We start from the raw sequence: 20328 nt of genomic DNA, 5'->3' as shown, positions 1-20328 counted from the left end.
GGTAAAGTGAGATTTCATGTAAACACATCCATAGAAATACAGTGGAAATCCTACTATGTTTAGTTGAATGTCACTGTAAATGAGTTCACTGTAACATGCTTTTTGATATTCACAGGAATATTTTTCCTGAAATATTCTCCGGAATCACAGCTATATACAGAAAAGGCCGGGTGACAACGTGCTGGCCTATATGGAATGGGTTCCCCTCGTGGGCTCTGACGGTCCTGAAAGGGTCCACTGAACTTTGTACTCAATTCCACAAGAACTTAATGATTTAAAAGGACAGAACTACTGCTCTTATCAACATCATTCTTTAAAAAAAAGCACAAAATGATTACATTCTTGGACTCTAAAGAAGTCTGACCTTATTTCATAACAATAGTAATGGTAACATATTAAAATACTTGTTTTATAAGGAAACTGGTGGAAAAAAAAGAGTTACATCTAGAGGAAGCCCAGTTTCCTCCAGTTAAAACCTACAATTCACCTACAAACTGAATTTGATTTATAGGCTGCTAGTATACACCCCTAATAGGAAGGTATTTCTGAAACCGTACACAATTAAACCCAGAAAACTAAAGATAAATGTGATGTTGCTGGTAGAACTCATGACACAGAGAAAAAAATCCTTCTTTTTATGAAAATCAGAATGCAAATTAGAACAAGTGAATAAAATGGGAAATAAAATCCTTTAAAAAAAAGCAGTTATTGAACTTGTTCAGAATTCAGTAGAACATCTTAAGTTCCTGTTTAAGTTACTTCTTAATCACTTTAAAAATTGCTTGATGAATATTCAGTATAATCAAAAAGGTTAATTTACTAAGAGTTTATAGGCTAAACTTTTAGGGGAAAATGCAGATTATTCAAGAGCAGAACGTACAGATACTGCTAGTGCTCTTTAGATCCAGAGCCAATGGTTTCCTGAATGGTATTTAAATATTTAGAAGAAGATGAATTGTTATACTATTACAGCAAAAATAATAAAAGAGGAATAGAGTCAAAAGGGGGCCTAATTATCCCCAAAAGACAATCTGGATGGCACCCTATGGCAATGAGTTATTGAATACTAGGAAGACACAGTCTTTACACTGCTTAAAAGTTGTTCTCAAGGTTTTCTGGGGGCTCAGTCATATTTTACCTAAAGGAGTAAGAAACACTTTGAAATAAACCCTGCCCTTAATTAAAAGGCATCTGAATCTAAAGTTCTTTCTTTAACCTGAATGATCCACTGCCAGTCTTATTTGTCTGAATCTGTACTTTTATGCAAAATCCTTTGGGTTCTATGCTGAACAATGAGAATGGCAGTCCTTCTGCAGAAAGCTCTGCTCCAGGACCCATCACTGGGGCAGAAGAGTTGGACAAGGGGAACCAAAAGCCTGATAACCCCCCCGCTGACCACTGTAGACCATGGGTCAGCTTTTAGCTTGACTACTATAGCTCTGTGTCATGAATTAAAAACAAAAAACAAAACACAAACTTCATCCTCATAAAGATAATATGAAATAGAACTTGGATAACAAAGTGTCTTATTAGATAAAACACGCTACAGTGCTATGACTTTAAACCGATTGTTTAAAGAAATACACCACAATAAAATCAGCAAATATTAGTGCACAGGTTTGTTCTCAAAAAGGGACGCAATTAGGCAAGATGACATCGTAAAAGACTGTGCAGACCATAAGCAAGCATAATCGATCATTTTCTCAGGGTTAGTAAGTGCTAGGCTTCGTTGAGTTCATCGTGGGCAGAAAGAAGGGGTGGGGAAGTACCTTCAGTCCAAGCCAGTAAGCCCAAATGACAGCAACTGCATGCTTACGCCTAGCCTCCTCCTTCAAGCGTTTCAATTCCCTTCGAGCCTAGAATGTTTTAGATAGTAAATAAAAGAGACAGCCCAATGCAGACAGCCCAAATGACCAGAAAAAGACACCCCACCAAACAGAAGAGCCAACTGATGAGTAAGGATTTCAGAATGATGGAGCAATCGGGCACAACCATTTAAACCCAAAGAACCAGCATAAGGCCGGGGCAGGCCCTTGTCTTTTTAATGCACTGACCCTCTGTTCCAGGGGAAGGCGATCTGTGTGGTACCTGAGGTTGGCACGCCTCTGCACCCCCCCACTTCCATCCGTTTTCTTTCTTCCTTCCCTGGTCTCTCTCCCTCTTCCACTTCCCTCTCTTTCTCCCTTATCCAAGCCTTCGAAATGTGAGTGGCAGCTGATGCCTTCAACAGATTTCCCTCTGCTGCCAGTACATGGGGCTAAAGGGGCCATGAATTTCTGTGTTCTTTCATTCGGACGTATAAAAAGACAGCTCTTACAAACAAGTGTTTGAAAATAGAAGGAATATGGGCTGTTTCTCTTAAGTTCAAACAAAAAAAAACGGAACTCAAAATCCTTTCCCATTAGAAAATCAGAAGTAGCCCGTATAGAAATTCAGTGTGAGCTCAAGGCCCCCAACAGTGAAATACACTGATGATAAAAAGTGAAAAGACTTCTAGGTTTAAAAATCAATCTTAGGGAAGAGTCAAACTGAGGCATGTTACTGTGAAAAGATGAAACAGGCAGTGACTTTTCATTACACGGTAGTACTGACTGGGAAATGAGCTCATTCAGTGGGGAAAACCCAGAGATAATTGTCAAAGCATCTCTCTGCCTCTCCTAGGACATTTCCCTCCAGTTACTAAAGGAACTAGTCTGTTCTGCACAGATTTTTCAAGCAAAAACACAAACGAACAATGCTGGTGAGCGCTTTTGGCAAATTAGGATCTTCATACAGGCAAACGTTGATTTTTCTCATTTTTCTCACAAGATGGGCTTCTAATGTTGACAAGGTAAATTTAAAAACATAGGACTCTATTGATATTTATGTTTCTAACCGGAATACACATTTTTAGCAGAGATGACCTTTGATTTTCTAAGTAACAAAAACATCTAAAAGTCTCGTCCCTTGGGGTATGTGAAATGTTCACAGAGCCCACGACTCTGCCTGGGGATTAGTGAGAGTATTTCAGGAGGCCTTTGTTTCTGAACACAAACAGCTGATGCTGAAATTCTTGGGATTCTTCAGTGGCAATTATAGCTAGCTTTGTATGAACACAGCTTTCTGTTAAATCACAAATGATCATTCTTTCCACATACAACATTTTGCTTATAATAATCAATGGCTGCCACGAGGAGCCTACAACACATTCCACTCATGGACTAATATGCTTTAAGGCATGCGTTAAAGGTGGTCCTATCATCATCATGTTGCAGAAGACCAACCGAAGCCCAAACCTTAACATTCCCAACATCCCCGCCCGCCCGCCCCCCGCCACGAAACAAAAATACCTCAGGAAAACTGTCAGTGTATGTTGAGGGGTTGGAGGGAGGGAAGGGGGAGGGGAAAAAAACCTAAACTAAACATGCACGTTACTTGAGAGTTTTTTTTTTTTTTTTTTTAAAGAGCAACTATACTAGGGCCTCATTAATAAGCAATTAGTCTTTTTGGCCTACACATGCTTAGGGATCCTAATGGGCACTACTGACACTACCACATCCAGGTTTATTAAGTCCGGCTGCCAGGACATGCACCAGGGCGAGCCACTGTTAGCTGGAGTCATTCAGCCCCTGACAGACTAAAGATCCGAACTGATTATGGCGGATTCTGGGACCGAGGGATGGGTTGTGTGAATCAAGTACCTTAGATCCAAGCCAGTAAGCCCAAATAACTGCAATAGCATGTTTATTCCTAGCCTCCTCCTTCAGCCGGCTCAGTTCCCTTCGCGCCTGTGATGCATTTGAAAAGGAGTTACAGAAAAGTTTAAGGCAAGAAAGGTTACTGCTGGTTCCCAAAGGGGAAAGAGGAAGAGAGACACCAGTCACCATCACACAGTGAACGCAAAAGCGTGTGCCGCCACCCCACACCACAATGTCGGAGAGACAGACAGGTAAAGGCGTGCTCAGTAGCTTAAGCCAGGGAAACGTTTCCGGCCCCCGAAGGAGGGGGTCCGTGGCCCCGCACGTTACTCCCGACCCACTGCCTTCCCGGGGGCGGGGGGGGGGGCAGTCTCTGGCCTACCTGGGTCCCACGCCAATACGCCGCAATGGTGGTGGCTGCTTCCTCACATCGCTTTTGGTGCTTCAGTTCCCGCAGGATCTTCCGGGCCTGAGGGGAAGAATCACCCAGGAAGATACAGAGTTAACCAAAAAAATGAAATTCCATAGTGATTTGAAAAAAAAAAAATACTTGAAGAGACAGTCATCATATCCGTTCTCAAGTGAAAAATCTACAGCTTAAAGAGAAAAAAAAGGAGAACTTGCTTAGTAGGCCTCAACGGACCAGGAGAAGGTGGTAAATGAGGCCGTCGTCGAGCATGACAGCGTAGCCCCCACTCAGACTGAGACAGCGGCCTCCTGTGCCCTCACGTGTGACAGGAGGAAAATCTGAGCGCAAGCAATAGAAGCTGGCACACGTCGGAAGGAAGGAACTGCTCTCACAACGTGGTCAGAGGATCTCCAACGATCCTCCAAAATTCCATTAATCACTTTCATTATTGTTGTATAGAACGTAACTGGAGCTGTACTTTTTATTCAGAAGAGATGTTTAAAAACTTGCTAAAATAATCTCACCAGCATCCAAAACCAGCAGCTTCTTCCCAGTAGCCACCAGGAACTGACTTTGTGGGGGCCGGGGCAGCGCATGGTTTGGAGGTAGACTCTGAATGTCTGAAGTCTCTAGACTGGAGTCACGGCCCCATGACCCAGTAATGAGGTCAAAGAAGAACTGGCAGGCGGTAATTTCACTTCCTCTATGTGCTTGGATTTATATTTTGGCATTTGCTGTGGGACAACTACCAAAGTGTCCCATGGGCCTAGACAAAGGTCAGTCGATGCTGCTGGACTCCTGGCCCAGGGCTCTACCCTCTGAAAGGGCTCTGGGCCTGGGAACTACCTTGGAGTAGCCCCTCCGGACCCAGCTCACCCCACAAAATCTCCCAATAGGAAAGTGGTAAGGATAGGCCCTGAAGTATCTTCGACCTGGAGCAGGGGTCAATAACCTTCCTTAGAAGGCCAGACGGGAAGTATTTCTGGCTTTACAGGTTTCACGTTCTCTATCACAACTACTCAGTTCTGATGTGACAGCGCTAAAGCAGCCACTCGCAAGATGTAAATAAATAAGCAAGGTTTTGTACCAATAAAACTTTATATGAACTTTGTAATTATATTTGTATATATATTTATATATATTTTATATTTGTATATATATTTATACAAAATTTGTATCCCATATAATTTTTAACATGTCATGAGATGGTTCTTCTTTTGTTGTTTTAAACAATACCTTAAAAAATATAAAAGCCATTCTTTGCACAAAAACAGGCATAAGCTTGATTTGGTCCACAGGCTGTAGTTTGCTGACCTCTGAACCAAGCTTGTAGGAAGGACCTGGAACTCGGTGATGGGTGCGCTGTGATCCCCACTAGAAGGGCCAGAGCTCAGGATGTTTTGATCATTACGGGGCAGCCCACAAGACGGTCACCAGGAAGTTACGGAAGGGAGCCGGGCTGGGGGTGCTGAGGTCCGGCAGGACACACAGGTGCAGAGGCAACAGTGTGAGAGACAGCCCTCTGGGCTGCATTTCCCTGGCAAACAGGGGCAAGAGGGTACTGAAATCATGTACGGTATTATTTCAAGGACTTCCTGCTCAGAGAACAAAGCTCTTGAAAAGAGAGCCGGCTGGAAGGACGCAGCCAAGACATGGTCACAAGGGCCCCAGCGTCGCCCATAATATTTATTCTTTCTATCTGACTGTTTACAGGGTAGGCAGGAGACGGGGAGCTCTCCCCTGCAGGGTGACCTTAAAGATATCATCCTTTGTGAAGAACCTGAAAACCTCAAATAAATAAGGCTTACTTCTTTCAAACTTACCTTCCAACCCCGGATATAAGACTGAATTACCAAGGCAGAACTCTTGATCTGCTGATACCTCTTTTGTTGCTGTAGGATGAAAGGAAAAGATATTAGTGGTTCTATTTACACATCTGTAATACACACACTGCAAGGATTGAGAAAGAGGACTTGCTCACTTACTGCAATTAACCCTTGATCTCCCATATTCCTTCTGGGAACCAATATGTAAAGAAATCAAAATATCAAATGATCCAAAATTATTACAGTTAATCCAGAGAATGCTTCAAGGATGCTAAATATAATTCAATGATCATCACTTTAATAGAACTGTGGGGATATAAATGTGAATCCAACCCCACTCCTGCACCCAAGGACTTGCAGTGGACACCAGTTGGAGATGTGAAACAGAAACAGCATCTTGGGAGAGTCAAGTGAGCACCAAGTAGGTTCAGATACAGCCAAGGTCGCCTCCAGGTGGGGGAAGGTTAAAGCAAACCCAGTGAGCCTCCAAGAAGAAGGCCCCAGGCCAAATGTTGGCACAGCAAGCTCAATGCCCGGAGGCCCTTTTTAGTTCTAGGGCTGATGCCTTAGAGATCGGAGGCCATTGGAATCCTACCCCTGGAAATGTGAGTTCTTACTGTATTTAATGTGGAATATTCCCTGGCACATGTGCATTTGGGATGAAAGTTCACAGCTTTTCAACGTACTGAAGTCATGTTGTGCCTCTTTCACTTTGGAAATGCTAGATTGCTCAGCTCCCTTTACTCGGGGGCAGACATGCCTTTCAGCACTCTAGGTCGTATTTTGGAAGCTCAGAGGAAACACGGTGATGTTATCAACACATGAGCAGCAAAGCAAGAGAACGCCAGAGACAAAGACCTTGGACAAGTCACTACCTTCTCTGGGTATCCATTTCCTCATCTGTCAAATGAGGAGCTGCAACCCCACCCCTCCCCCAGATTCCTCACAGAAGAATAGTCCATGCTGTACAACAAACTATACCCACCATCTCTGACCACCACTTCTGACATCCATTTGGTACCTCACTGTTCTCTTCTGAAACTCCTAAATGGCTTGAAAATAACTCTATCTCACTTTAAAATTCATCTCACAGAGCCATTAAAAAGAACAGAATATGGATTTTAAAATAATCAGCAACTGAAAACAGGCATGGAGAAAGTGTTTGAGTTACCTGGTTGATGAAAAATACTGAGTTTAATCACTGGCTTGGATAACATGTAGTTAACTGGTTGAGGTATTTAGCTCAAATTCTGAAGCAGATTTAACACTAGGGCAAAATTAATACTTTCTCTGAAAGTCAGGCTATTATTTGTTTCTATTCTCCAAATCAATATTCGTTGTAGTTCTCACCATCATGATTTAATGATACATTACATAGTGGCTCTTTTATTCGTCTGGAGATACAGGGAGGAAAGGTTGCAGATGGCACCTGCTCTTCCCGGTTCATTGCCCTGTCTGTTTCTTCTCAGCTTTCCAATGAAATGCCGCCTTCCAGAGGTCTTCCTTGACCATGCTATCTAAATTTATATCCTAACTCTCCACTATCCTTTATCTCAGTACTCTTGTTTCCTTCCTAGCACTGACTACAATCTGTAATTGTTCCGATCATTCACTTGCTTACACCCATATTGTCCCTTACTAGATATAAACTCTAGGAGGTCAGGAAATTAGGTTGTTTTGTTGGGTACATTATTTGTGTTTAGGGCTAAGCATGGTAGAGTAGGTGTTGGCAAAAGCATCCATAGGATTCAAGACAGATGAATTCGCTACACTCCCAAACTTGGATTTTCTTAATGATCTCAAAAATAAATGATGAAAAGGGTCCCTGAGGACTGGCGATTTCTCAGTCCCCCCTTTCGCAGGCAAATACAAAATAGAGCATTATGAATCTGCAGAAATGCCAAGTGCCACTGTTGTGTGCACGGAAGAGAATCCACCACAGCCAGGTTGGTGACAACTGTCCTCTGCGCCTTTGCAGAATACACAGGAATGCATCTAACATCGTGACTGGACAGGTCCATACATCCACACCCGTACTACTCATTGTACCCTTTCGACTAGAGGAAGCAATTTTAAAGATACTCTCTTAAAGATCAAGCAATTTTTTTTCTTTGGCTTAATCATTTAAGTATGTCCTTAATTTCTCAAACTTGGACATACTATGCTAAAACACATGGCATGAGACTAGGTCAGCAACACTATGTCCTGGTATTACACCGCCTCCTAGTAAGATGTTTCTATAGCAGAAAAACAGAATACCCTAAAGGAGATCTGACTGCAAATTCAATTCATCTTCCAACTCACTCTCTAGAGCAAATGCATAGATTGAAAAAGCACTGGGAGTAGTGTTTTTATCACTAAAATTCATTTGTGAGAACACAGCCCAGGTTTAAGCTAGCCTAAAGGCAAACCTTCGGGCTTCCGTCAAACATGTTACTCCTTCAGTGAAACATCTATAATCAAGTGAGAAAGAAAATCCCAAAAAGAAATGCCATGTCTATTAAGTAAACATACTGTATTTTTGAGTCTTTTCCCCTAGTTAATAAGACCAGCCATCTGAGGACTAAAGGAAATTGCACTCTTGCACCAAACCCAGAATTCTACTACAATGGGGCATTAGTTTTCTGGAATGAAGCCATTTTCAGCGCTGCTACAATACACGGAGAACAGCCAATTATTCTGGAAAACTGACCCTACGATACGAAGAGAGTTAAATGACACTGCCTCTTCGAATCCAATGAGCAATTTCAAGATTTCAATCTCTCACTACATGTATCTCTATCAGGGAAGGCAGCGTCGTGACATACTAAACTTGAGCTTTAAAGTTGTCCTGGATTCAAACCTCATCTCTGCTGCTAAGTAGCTGTTTGCCCATGGGCAAGTTACTTAACGACTCATGCCTCAGTTTCCCTGTCTTTAACAAAGGTACCACAAGAGCACTCATTCCATGAAGTTGCTGGGGGAACCGAATATGTAAAAATGACATACACAGTTAACTACATAACGAATACTTGCAAATGAGCATCATTATTACAGATGAGAAAGGTTGGAGGCTCTTACCGCATATCTCCTGTACCAGGCAGCTATCACGATCTGGCTTTTTCTCATTAGCAGGAAGTGTGTACGGCATTTCCACCCCCGATAAATCTTTTGAATGAGAGTGGCCAAGTCCTCAAGACGCTGTTTCCTCAGGTCTTCTAGTTTGAATAACTAATAAGAAAGGATAGATGGATTTATCAAAAGTCTACCAAAACCTTACGACATGCATGAAAGACATCTCCAGGAAGAAAAAGTTCACGATGTTAGAATCAACCACATTGAGAAAAAAAAATGCATAACCATCTTAATTACAGATGATAGGAATAACAACCCACGAGAAGACTTATTTTGATGAATTCATACAAAATCCACTATTTACAATAGGGCGATGTAGAATTTATGACAAATCAGAGAGGGGATGAACTGGAAGCTTAGATTTACCTTCACGCTATCCACGGGAATGCAACTACTAAGCGCAGGGGGATGCTGATAATGTTTCTCTCTTGAACAATTCAAACATTTGCCAGATTCTCCACATTACCAAAGACACTGCTACATTAATTATACTTCATCCTAGTCTATACTCATTTACAAAAAAAGTTCCCTTGGAGTTCCTACATAGAATTTTAAGTGTCCTTTTCACCTTAAAAATTTTTTCAGTAGGAATGCTTTCATGTACCTCAAAATAATAGGGTTGTCTTTCCTAAAATTATTACAAAATTCAGCTATAATCAATATAGACCGAATTTACCCCCAATTCCTATAAATTAGGGAGGTTTTATTGTTGTAATAACCGTTTCTCTAGTAAGGGTTGTACAATCTATCAGTTCAAAGATTTTGATGTTTCATTAAAAAAACTACGTTCTTCTACTGCCCTCCTACTTGCCCATCCTCCTGGACATCTGCAGAAAAAACAAGAATGTGGGCCTCCTGGCAGCATCTCTGGTGATGTTATGAAGTTAAATATCCTTTAAGGACTTGCCTATATGATTATAACGTAAGTTCAGAGTGTCAAGATTTTGGTTACTTACTGTTCTTGGGTTCCGGATGAATATCTTTGATCTACCAAAGGAGTATTCTTCCACAGGAATCTCTAATTCATTAAACAGAACTTCCACGCCAGCCCTATAAAAATAAATAAAAACAGTGAGTTTTTTGAGTTACAAAAAGAGGTTATCTTCTCTTCAATCATGGTATCAGGTTCTCAGCAGCATAAAAAATAGCTTTATTTCCAAGTATAATTGGTCTTTCAGTAAGCAGTCTTTTGTGAAAGATTTTTCAGACTGAACTCCACAAATTAAACCAAATCCAGTAACGCTAAAAGAGTAAATTTGGGTTCAGAACTACGTAGTCTAGGAAAATATGGCATTAAAGCCAGTATCTTGATTTCATTAGCAGAGACAATCTTTGTATCAAATATACCCATAACAAAGCACCAACCAGAACCAGGAGGGGATACAAGAAATTCATATTTATTTTTGAACCTGCTCAGTTAATTCTTGAAAATATTTTTAATATTGCGCTCATGCCTCACAGCATGGGCAGAGCTCAAGAGACAGTGCTAAGTGCCAGGCCAATGGGGTGGAATGAAGCAGAGGCCTTATGTGATGGAAGCAAGGCCTGAACTGGGCTCTGACTTCTCCATCCCGGACCCCCTTTCAACATCAATCTTTAACCAAACTTCACCCCACCAACTTAGGGACTAGGTGCCAAGCAGGGAGTGAAGGCATGTTCTGTGCATTATGGTAAATACCGACCATAATACCCTGGCAATTAGCAACGGGAACAAACAGTATGCAGATCCCATGCTGCCTGGGTATTGACCTGTGCATCGGAGGCCAGATCATATGTCTGGAGTTCATCTCCTTGTAATACAGGGTGAGTGCTCTATTCCAGGCCAGGTCCAGTGAGAATGTGGGGGCAATACCAGTATGGTGAAATCAAATCCCTAGTGCCTGCATAAGCCCGTAAAACAGACACGGCGGCCTTCCTGTGGTGGCTGGGAGAGCTTCTACCACCTGCAGAGAAGGGGCAACTTCTCCGCCTGGCAAGAGCTGAAGAAAGAGCAGCGGACAGCCGAAGCCTGCTTTCTCTTCTGCAGCAGCCCCCCGGCAGTACACAGGTTCTGTCTGCATGTGGAGAGCTCACAGGGGCTGCAGTGGTCCGTCGCTCTGTCTGGGACTAGATGCCTGAGTACAGTTCAGGGAAGATGGGCGGAAAGCCGCAGGACCCGGATTCTGACGTGTTCTCCAATCCAGCTTTACCAGCAATAACACTGACTCTGAGTCCTATCTGCTCCTGTATCTATTTCTCAGTTGGTGCAGACCCAGGCGAAGAGTAAGACCATCACCCCCACTCACCGTCGTCTCTGGGGTTAATTCCCCAGGAAAAAAAAAAACCCAAAAAGCGGAGAGCAGTGATCCGAGATGCCTCTAACTCCTTTCATGATTCTACACAAATATACTTAGCAATTACAAATCCCCTCCTACAAACTTGCCACAGCATATTTTTAAAATTCTATTGACATACAAGTTCCAAATGTGGATCTGATAAGCCCTGTTCAGACCTTACAATCGAGGCCTCTATAATCAATCAGTAATTAGCACAAAACGGTACCCTAATGGAAGAGGGTCCAACACAGAGGATGCATCCAACTTGCCACAGAACTGTTTCACTAACAGCAGGTGAAGAAAATAGCATGGGATTTGTAGGCCTTAAAACTTCATTATTAAATGTGATCAATGCATTTCTTACCTTGCTGGTCCTTTCCAATGAGGCCATGTTTGTTTACAAAGCATTTTGTATCTTTCTAGGCACGGTTCATAGGCTTGCCTGAAGGCGTAGCCTGCCCTCCTCACTCGAACGTTCTCCAAAAGACCCAGGTACCTGATCTGATGACATACTAGAGCCTCGCTGAAGATGTGTGCTGCTTTTTTATCATTTGGTTTGATGCACCTAAAATATTACAAAGATTTCAGGTTTTAAACTCTGTCTCTTGAGGATAGATCTGTGTTTTACAAAGTAGAGTATATAATTATTTTGCGATAATTATTTATTACTCTTGGGAAACCTAGTCATATCTTTTGAAATTATTTTAAACTTTTTACAGAAAGCTAAAAATGAATATGACATACATGACACTTAAAGAATATACTAATACATACAATAATAACATGGATGAATATCACTGACATTTTGTTGACTGAAATAAGTTTGACATAAAAGAGTACATATTTTTTAATTCCATTTACATGAAGTTCAAGAAAAGCAAATCTATGATTAGAAATCAGTATTGCTATTACCTCTGGGGAGAGGTAGGGGTGCAGATCGACAGAGAAGGGGCACAAAGGAACCTTCGGGGATGATGGGCACAGGGGTATACATATATAAAAACTTCAACAAGCTATACAATTAAGATTCATACACTTTACTGTACCGTATGATAGAACTCAATGAAACTATTAAAAACACAACTGGTTCCCTATCGCCCTGTATCTCCCTCCTTTTTAACAGGGCATTTTGCTGTCCAAGGAACAACAAACATTTCCCAGCCTCCTTTGCAAGTAGGTGTGGCCATGTGATCAAAAGTCTGGCCACTAGGATCACAACAGAATTAATATATGGCACTTCTGAGTGTCCTTAAAAGGAAGGGACTTGCACTCCCCTTGTTCTTCTCTAACTGCTGGCTGGGAATACAGAGCCACATGGTAGAAAGCCATCTTTGACAATATGGATGAGGGAAACACCCTGGGAACCACAGGGCCACAAAACAGAAGAAAATGCTGGATTAGTCCCAAAATCCTTATACTCAGAAGTTACATAAGGAATAAATGAGTCTTGTTTAAGCCATTGTTATGTTTGGATCTTATGGAAGCAATCTCTATATCTTAATTAATACACTGTTAAACATTTATGGTTATATCTGCCTACTTAAAAGTGTTAAATAAATTCTACACACATACATAATATGTGAATAATTAAGTCTGACCTATTTTGACTTCGGTGTTTTTATGCTTCTCCTTTTACATTTACAAAAAATAATGTCCACCCTTTGGCTTAAAAATAGACAACCAGATCAATGAACAGCCTAGTGAGTTTAGACCTAGACACTTAAACGTGTTTTCAACTGATTTTCAATAAAGGCATCAAGATAACTGAATAAAAAATAGTGGTTTTTTTCTTTTCAATATATGGTGCCAGAGCAATAGGATATCTATATGGAAAAATATGGACCTTAACGTGAAATCTGAAACTACAAAGACTCTAGAAAAAATATAATATATTCACAAGCTTATAGTTTATTAAGACTTCTTAGAGATACAATAAAGTCACTAAAAAGGAAGGGGGATGAAGGAACATTCTGGGGTGATAGAATATTCCTTATGTTGACCAGGATGGTGGTTGTCAAAGAGAATACAATGATGAAAAAATAACTGAGCTGTTCACCCAGGATCTGTGCATATCACACATCATGTAAATTCTTATTAAATAATAACTTTTTAAAAGTCCACTTAATTGAGAATAACAAAAGCAACTGACCACAGAAAGTTTCCTGGGTTTTTTTTCTTTTTTGAAACTAGGATCTTTGTCTGCTATATGTTCCAATCTGACTGCAATCAAACCAGGGGGCTTTGACTATTTATATTTGTTACCATTATAAATATTAGGTAAACAAACCACACAGAAATGTTCTTCCCGCTAGGTTCCTCACAATGGCATTTTCAAAGACAGTTCTGGAAGGGATGTGTGAGTGTGTGTGCGCTATATGAAACCTGACCTGTTCGATACACGTCCCCCATTATCTACTTCACCAAATACACACACTGAAAACTCCAATCCTCATTGGGCTTTACTGAATCTCGAGATCTAAGGTGCCCTGGAAACAGAAAAAAAAGACCCGATGCTTCTGAAGGAATTCTTTCTGTTGCTTTGAAAAATTTAAGAATGTTTTGGGAGTCATTCCTTTCTCCAAATCTGTAAGTCTTAAGAAGGAAAGAGACATATTTCCTAACACCAAAGTTGGAACTAAAGCCCCACTTGCTTTAATGCTGTGCTCTAAGTTAATGTAAGAAGATGAATCCAATAGAAGAGTTTTCTGCAAAACCTTTACCAGAAAAACGCTTACATTTCTGAACATGTCATGAAACAAAGATACAAAAAGTAAAATATCCTATGTGAGAACAATGCAATTTCATTAAATATCTATCCCCCCCGCTTTTTGAAATTCCTTGCTTGAAGAGGTGGGAGGAGCACTGGAGAATTTTTTAAGCAAACCCAAGAGACCACCTTATTTGATGGGTAAGAACTTGGGTTATCCTCTGTGGGGGTTATATTCCGATTTAGGCAAACAGGGAAATGATCTTCCTTGAAACTACCTTCCTAATGAACCTGTCGAAGAATTTTATGTGCCAGAAATACCTAATGTAGTTTGGATTCTTGGTCTGGAGGTTTTTCATCAGTGTGGCCACAGACGCCTTGAACTGAGAGCCTGCTGTAGGAGGCCTTTTCAGGTTGATCTTGGCAGGGTTCCCTTCGGGGAACAGAGACTTGATGAGGGTGTGGCCGGCTTTCCACATGGCTTGGGACAGGTCTCGATAGAGGAGATCATTGTTTTTGTCAACAAATCCTTCCACTTGGTACAGCACCTATGAGCAGCACACGAAACTCAGCAGCTGATAAACTGCAGTCCCAGGCATCACACAACTGTTAAAAATATTCCAAGACTATCTATAATTCAGCCTCTACTTTCCCCATCAACCCCCCTCCCTCAGCACATTAGTCACACTCCTAATACCAAATTAGCCTCCAAGTTTAAATTCCATCTGTCTAAATCACAGAAGAGTTCAAAATAAATTCTATTACACTTCAGGATTTGCAAGAATAAACTCCAAAAAATGCTATCATAACATTTTCAAAGGATTGTAGGCTTTTTTGGTGTTTGAGCACATTTTTGAGGTTTTACTTTTCTTTCTTTTTTTTTAGTTCACATGTGCCAATTCTAGTCTGCTTAAAAGTAGACAGGAGAAAACAGAGATAGCACTGATATTTTCAGACATCCTAAGTGGGCAGAGAAACTGACCAGAAAAGTATCTTTTAATAACATAAGCTAACAAAAAAAAAAAAAAGTACTAGGTTCCAACTTTTTGAAATTAACAGAAATTTGGATACTATATACCTAATTTTTAATAAATATATAAATAAGAATGTTTTCCTCTTTGGAATTTGCAACCTTATTTATTTATTTTTTAAAGATTTTATTTATTTATTTGACAGAGAGAGACACAGAGAGAGAGGGAACACAAGCAGGGGGATTGGGAGAGGGAGAAGCAGGCCTCCTGCGGAGCAAGGAGCCCGATGTCGGCAACCTTATGTAAAAGAAAGAAGGTATTAACATCAACTGATACTCTTTCAGGACTCTAAAAATTAAGTTATTGTCAAAATTGGTTTTAACATTACCTTTTTTTTTTTTTAAGATTTTATTTATTTATTTGAGAGAGAGAGAATGAGAGACAGAGAGCACGAGAGGGAAGAGGGTCAGAGGGAGAAGCAGACTCCCCGCTGAGCAGGGAGCCCGATGCGGGACTCGATCCCGGGACTCCAGGATCATGACCCGAGCCGAAGGCAGTCGCTTAACCAACTGAGCCACCCAGGCGCCCATTAACATCATCTTTATAGACCTTAGGTGGCATAAAATTAATTCCCTCAAATATTAAGCAAATGAGTAAGTGCTTTTTTTTTTTTTAAGATTGTATTTATTTATTTGTCAGAGAGAGAGAGAGAGAGAGAGAGCGCAAGCAGGGGGAGGGGCAGAGGCAGAGGGAGATGCGGGACTCAATCCCAGGACCCTGGGATCATGACCTGAGCCAAGGGCAGACGCTTAACCGACTGAGCCACCCAGGCATCCCAATAAGTGCTTTTTTAAAAAAGTAGGTATTTTCCCCACTGTTATTTCAAAATCTCAGTCTAAGAATTCATTGTTTTTGCTAAGTGATCTGTGCTTTTAAAACCTTACTGTCAGTCGTTTGTGACTCCTAATTTTTACTAGCAGGTCTCCTTTTATTCATGTTGACAGATCTATTTTTATAGGATAACGGAGAGCTTGGAAACAATAAAATCGATTTTTAAAATACATTTGAGCTCTTTCATTAAGACCACTGGCTTTTCCTTTCAGCTCTCAGTTAAGATTTTGACTCAACACGATTCAGATTCTACCTCTATTGAACAATTTACTGATTCTGTGATTTTGGCGACTCATTCTTACAAGTTGGCACTGGTCCAAATGCCACCTGAGGCATGGCCTCCTCAAGGGAAGGACTGCAGGCCCACTGGGTGCTCGCAGCTCCCCCATACCTTGCCAGCATAGTGCTGAATTCTGAAACAGCTGTGAGGCAGGGATGTGTCATTGAGAAACCTAGAGCTCTTGCTCATCCTGCTCTCAAAGTGCTGGTGGGTGGCGCAGACTTGGTTGAGCTTCTCCAAGAAGGTCTCGTCGGTGACCGTGCCAGGTCTCAGGCACTCCTCATCCAGCATGGCCAGGATCCCATTTGTGTTCTGCAAGAAAGGAAGTAAAAAGGGTTTCCTTCCTTCCTCACTGTATTGTTTAAATAATTATTCCTAATTACACCGTCAAACACAATTAACTTAGTCACAAGAAAATTCCGCTTGGTTACAACAAAAAGCACAGAATCAAAACAAGCCACAAGAAGCCACAGGAGTCCTGGCCCCCTTCCACAGCCCAGGTGTGTGTCCCTGCTGGGGGGGGGGTCCCTATCAGTCTCCCTCCCCCACTCTGCCCCCCATCCCCCCAAAGAATAGGACTTAGGAGTCACCTCAGCTACCTCAGCGGGCTGATGACTGAAATCCACACTGTTCAAAAAAGGCAAATCAGACCTCATATTCCAAACACACTCAAACACAAATCTAAACGTCAGAAACTACATGTGACAATGCAATCTCTACGACATGTGGTCACAAATCACAAAGCACAGTCTTCTAAGGCCATTATTTGATCCATAGCTTCAGAAGGAAATTGGTTTCAGATGTTTTCAGATTGTTCATGTAAAAATACAGTTTATTTTCTCGCAAAAAAAAAAAAAAATGTGATTTGGGATCAACGCAATCAAGCTGTGTTTTAAGAATATCTGTTTAGAATAAAATTCTTCCACATAAAATTTCAAAACGAATGTTGAACATGAGTGAGAATTTGTTGTGTATTCAGACCCCATGGTCCCATTTATCCTAAGAGCAGTCAGCCCAGTTAAACTGAATCAAAAATCCAGAATCTTCTACTTTGCTAAATAAAGGCCGCTCTTCCTTGCACTGCCCCTATGGGCCCGTATGTCCCCATTCCAAAGAGAACGATCCACTCTACTGACCATCAGCCCCACCCACTTCCACCGGGCCAAAGCTCCCAGTTCCTCTCCCCTTCTCCTCACAAGGCCATGACATCCTCCGACCAGCATTTGCTCATTCCACACAAAACCCCAGGGGAAGTGTGGACTCTCAGGGATCAAGTGTGTTCACAACAGCCCCAGAGTAAACATTATTGTTAGGTAACGCCGGAAGGAAACATTTCCTTTATGTACCCAGGCTTCTACGTGAACCTGAGTTTCTCCAAGCATATAGACAAGGGGATTTGGGGCTGAGATAATCTAGTTAAATTAAGTGTATTACCATGGTTCTCTCTCTCTGTTTTTCCTTCTTGAAGGGAAAATAAGTTCAATGTTATATTTTTGAAGGAAAATGTACTAGTCATGACTTCTGAAAGTTAAAGTTCTCACAGCAAATTACTTTGGTCACAAAATTTACAAGCAAAAAATTTTCAGTAAATTCACTGATTTTTCTGGATATTAGAGTTTTGAATTGCTTTAGGTGGAACGTTAGCATTCACCTTCCAACACTGTTCAAATATTTCAAAGCAAAGTTTACTTAAACAGTCATACTTCAGAATATTCAATTTAATGTTCCATTTAATTCAAGGTGCAGCCTTCAGGAATATCTTAAAAACTGAGGGAAGAGATACTGGCTAATTACATAATGTCCAAAAGGTCTTGTTACAGATGAAAAGAAAGTGACTTGCTGGACATTTCGAGCCTGTGATTCTATTCCAGCACTCACCTACCACCGACAGCTAAAAAGACTGCAGGACGATAAAGTTTACCCATCGTTTCAAATAACTTTCAATAACTTTGTTATCGAGGCCAAGAGTGTGAGTAATCTTCAGCATAAAAAAAGGGCTCCCAAGTTTTCACATACGAATTAACCTTTCTGCAATCAATTCATTTATAATAAACTACAGAGTACGATGTAAAAAAAATATTTCGTAACCTTTTGGAATCCAAGATTTATCTAGTAATTTTTCATACTTTAAGCCTTTTCACATAAATACAGACACAGTTGGTCACCTGAAAATTCCCGTGGTCCTCGGCCACCTGCAAAGTCACACACACACACACACAACAGCCCCCACACAGGCAGTGTGAACCGAGGCCGGGTCTGCAGTGGAACCACTCCTGGGGCCCCACTTAGCTCAGCTCCCGTGACTGTCCCTCTCTCCTCCTTTATCTTAACTCAAAGAAATTTTTTTTGTTATCTTACTTGAAGAACATGTAGCTGGAAGAGCATGCCCCTTTACCCTCCTTTACCTAAACTTGAAGAGCACGTTTGTTGTTCTCTATTAATTTATTTTAACAATGTTTTCCAGCTTTAGTGAGACACAGTGGACATATAACACTGTGGAATCTTAAGGTATACAAGGTGATAATTTGAAATACGTTTATACTGCAAAATGATTCCCACCGTAAGCTTTAGTTAACACCTCTATCATGTCACATAGTTACCTTTTTTTTTTTTTTTTGTGATGAGAACATTTAAGACCTGCTCTCCTATTTTCAAATATATAATATGGCATTGTTAACTGTAATCACCATGCTATACATTAGATCTCTGGAACTTACTCATCTTGTAACTAGAAGTCCGTACCCTTTGACTGACATCTCCCCATTTCCCCCACCTCAGCCCCTAGCAACCACTATTCTATTGTTTCTTTGGCTTTTTTAGATTCTACACATAAATGATACCACCCAGCATTTGTCTTTCTCTGCCTAACTTATTTTACTTAGCGTAATGCCCTCAAGGTCCATCTGTTTTGTCACAAATGGCAGGATTTCCTTCTTTCTCAAGGCTGAATAATATCCCATTGTATATACACACCATATCTTCTTTATCCATTCATCTAAAGACGGACACTTAGGTTGTTTCCATATCTTGGCTATTGTGAATAATGCTGCAATTAACACGGGAGTAAAGATACCTCTTCGAGATCCTGATTCTGTTTCCTTTGCAAATATATACCCAGAAGTGGAACTGCTGGACCACACAACAGTTCTATTTTTAATTTTTTAAGGAATTTCCAGGCTGCTTTCTATTATGGCTACACTAATTTACACTCCCAGCAATCATGCACATTTTCACACATCCTCACCGATAATTCTCTTTTTGGTAATAACCACTGAACAGTGTATTAAGTGGCTCCCGGAATTTTGGAAACGAAATGGATAAATGATTGGGCAAAAACGTTTTTCCCGAGCCTCCTCTGACCAGTGCTCATATTGCCAGGAGCCGGGGACTAGACCTGGGCTCCCAGCAAGAATGGGGCGTGCACTGAGGGCATGGCATCTGAACGTCATGCGTGGGCTCTTGTGATGTGGCCACGGGACGAGATTGAAAATCCTAGCCAAGGATCAAAACGTCCAGCTGGCTATGTGTGTATTCAAGAACTGTGCATGATCTCTGATGGCTATAATGGAGTCTCCAGAACTCTGCAGTTCTGTAAAGAAAGTGTCAAAATAGCAAAAATGCTACAGCTTAACACCGAAGCCTGCGAGATCTTTTGTGCAGGAAATTATTACCAAGCAATTTTTATACTCACATTTTCTATTAGGTCACAAATGATAGCATTATTGAAGTAGTCAATATGTGTCCATTCTATGCCCTTAGAAACAAGAGAGAACAAAATCAGATTCCATATGATGAGGCCACACACCACCATCTATAAAACAGCCACTGTGCGACCTTTCTATGCTTCATGTCCTCTCTGGGTATTTCCTTTATAAAATCTGTGCTGCAAACTGTCATCTTCTGGTTCCCAAAACTTCCTTAATTTCAGCGGTCTACCACTGACATGATGTGACTAAAGTGCACGCACGCCCTTGACCTGTTCTGAGACCGCCTCCCATTCCACTCTCCCATCTGTGGCAATTTCCCATGCACTTCATTGGCCCTGTGCCAAACATTTACTTAACAGGCCCTTGGGTCAATATTACTTTGTGTATATTTACAATGTTTATAAGGAAATAAGTCAGAACTTGATCCCAGG

At 41.1% G+C, this 20328-nt stretch overlaps 1 protein-coding gene across 4 annotated transcripts in view; it reads right to left on the bottom strand.

The window, feature by feature from the left end:
• Positions 1-20328, bottom strand: part of MYO1B (myosin IB) — a 180667-nt gene that overhangs the window by 16388 nt on the left and 143951 nt on the right. For 2 of the 4 annotated variants that reach the window (XM_027589525.2, XM_027589526.2), the window contains exons 15-24: positions 19882-19944; positions 16302-16502; positions 14370-14596; positions 11706-11906; positions 9983-10076; positions 8973-9122; positions 5910-5978; positions 4060-4146; positions 3681-3767; positions 1770-1856 (exon numbers count right to left, since the gene is read on the bottom strand). In XM_027589525.2, coding sequence (XP_027445326.1) covers positions 1770-1856; positions 3681-3767; positions 4060-4146; positions 5910-5978; positions 8973-9122; positions 9983-10076; positions 11706-11906; positions 14370-14596; positions 16302-16502; positions 19882-19944 — 1266 coding nt within the window. The remainder of the gene's footprint in view (positions 1-1769; positions 1857-3680; positions 3768-4059; positions 4147-5909; positions 5979-8972; positions 9123-9982; positions 10077-11705; positions 11907-14369; positions 14597-16301; positions 16503-19881; positions 19945-20328) is intronic. The other 2 variants (XM_035726666.1, XM_035726667.1) reach the window with 2 other exon arrangements.

This window comes from Zalophus californianus, chromosome 3 (genome assembly GCF_009762305.2).
Source record: "Zalophus californianus isolate mZalCal1 chromosome 3, mZalCal1.pri.v2, whole genome shotgun sequence".
Lineage (NCBI taxonomy): Eukaryota > Metazoa > Chordata > Mammalia > Carnivora > Otariidae > Zalophus > Zalophus californianus.
The sequence above is the reverse complement of the archived record's forward strand: the minus strand, read 5'-3'. Positions and strand labels throughout refer to the sequence as shown.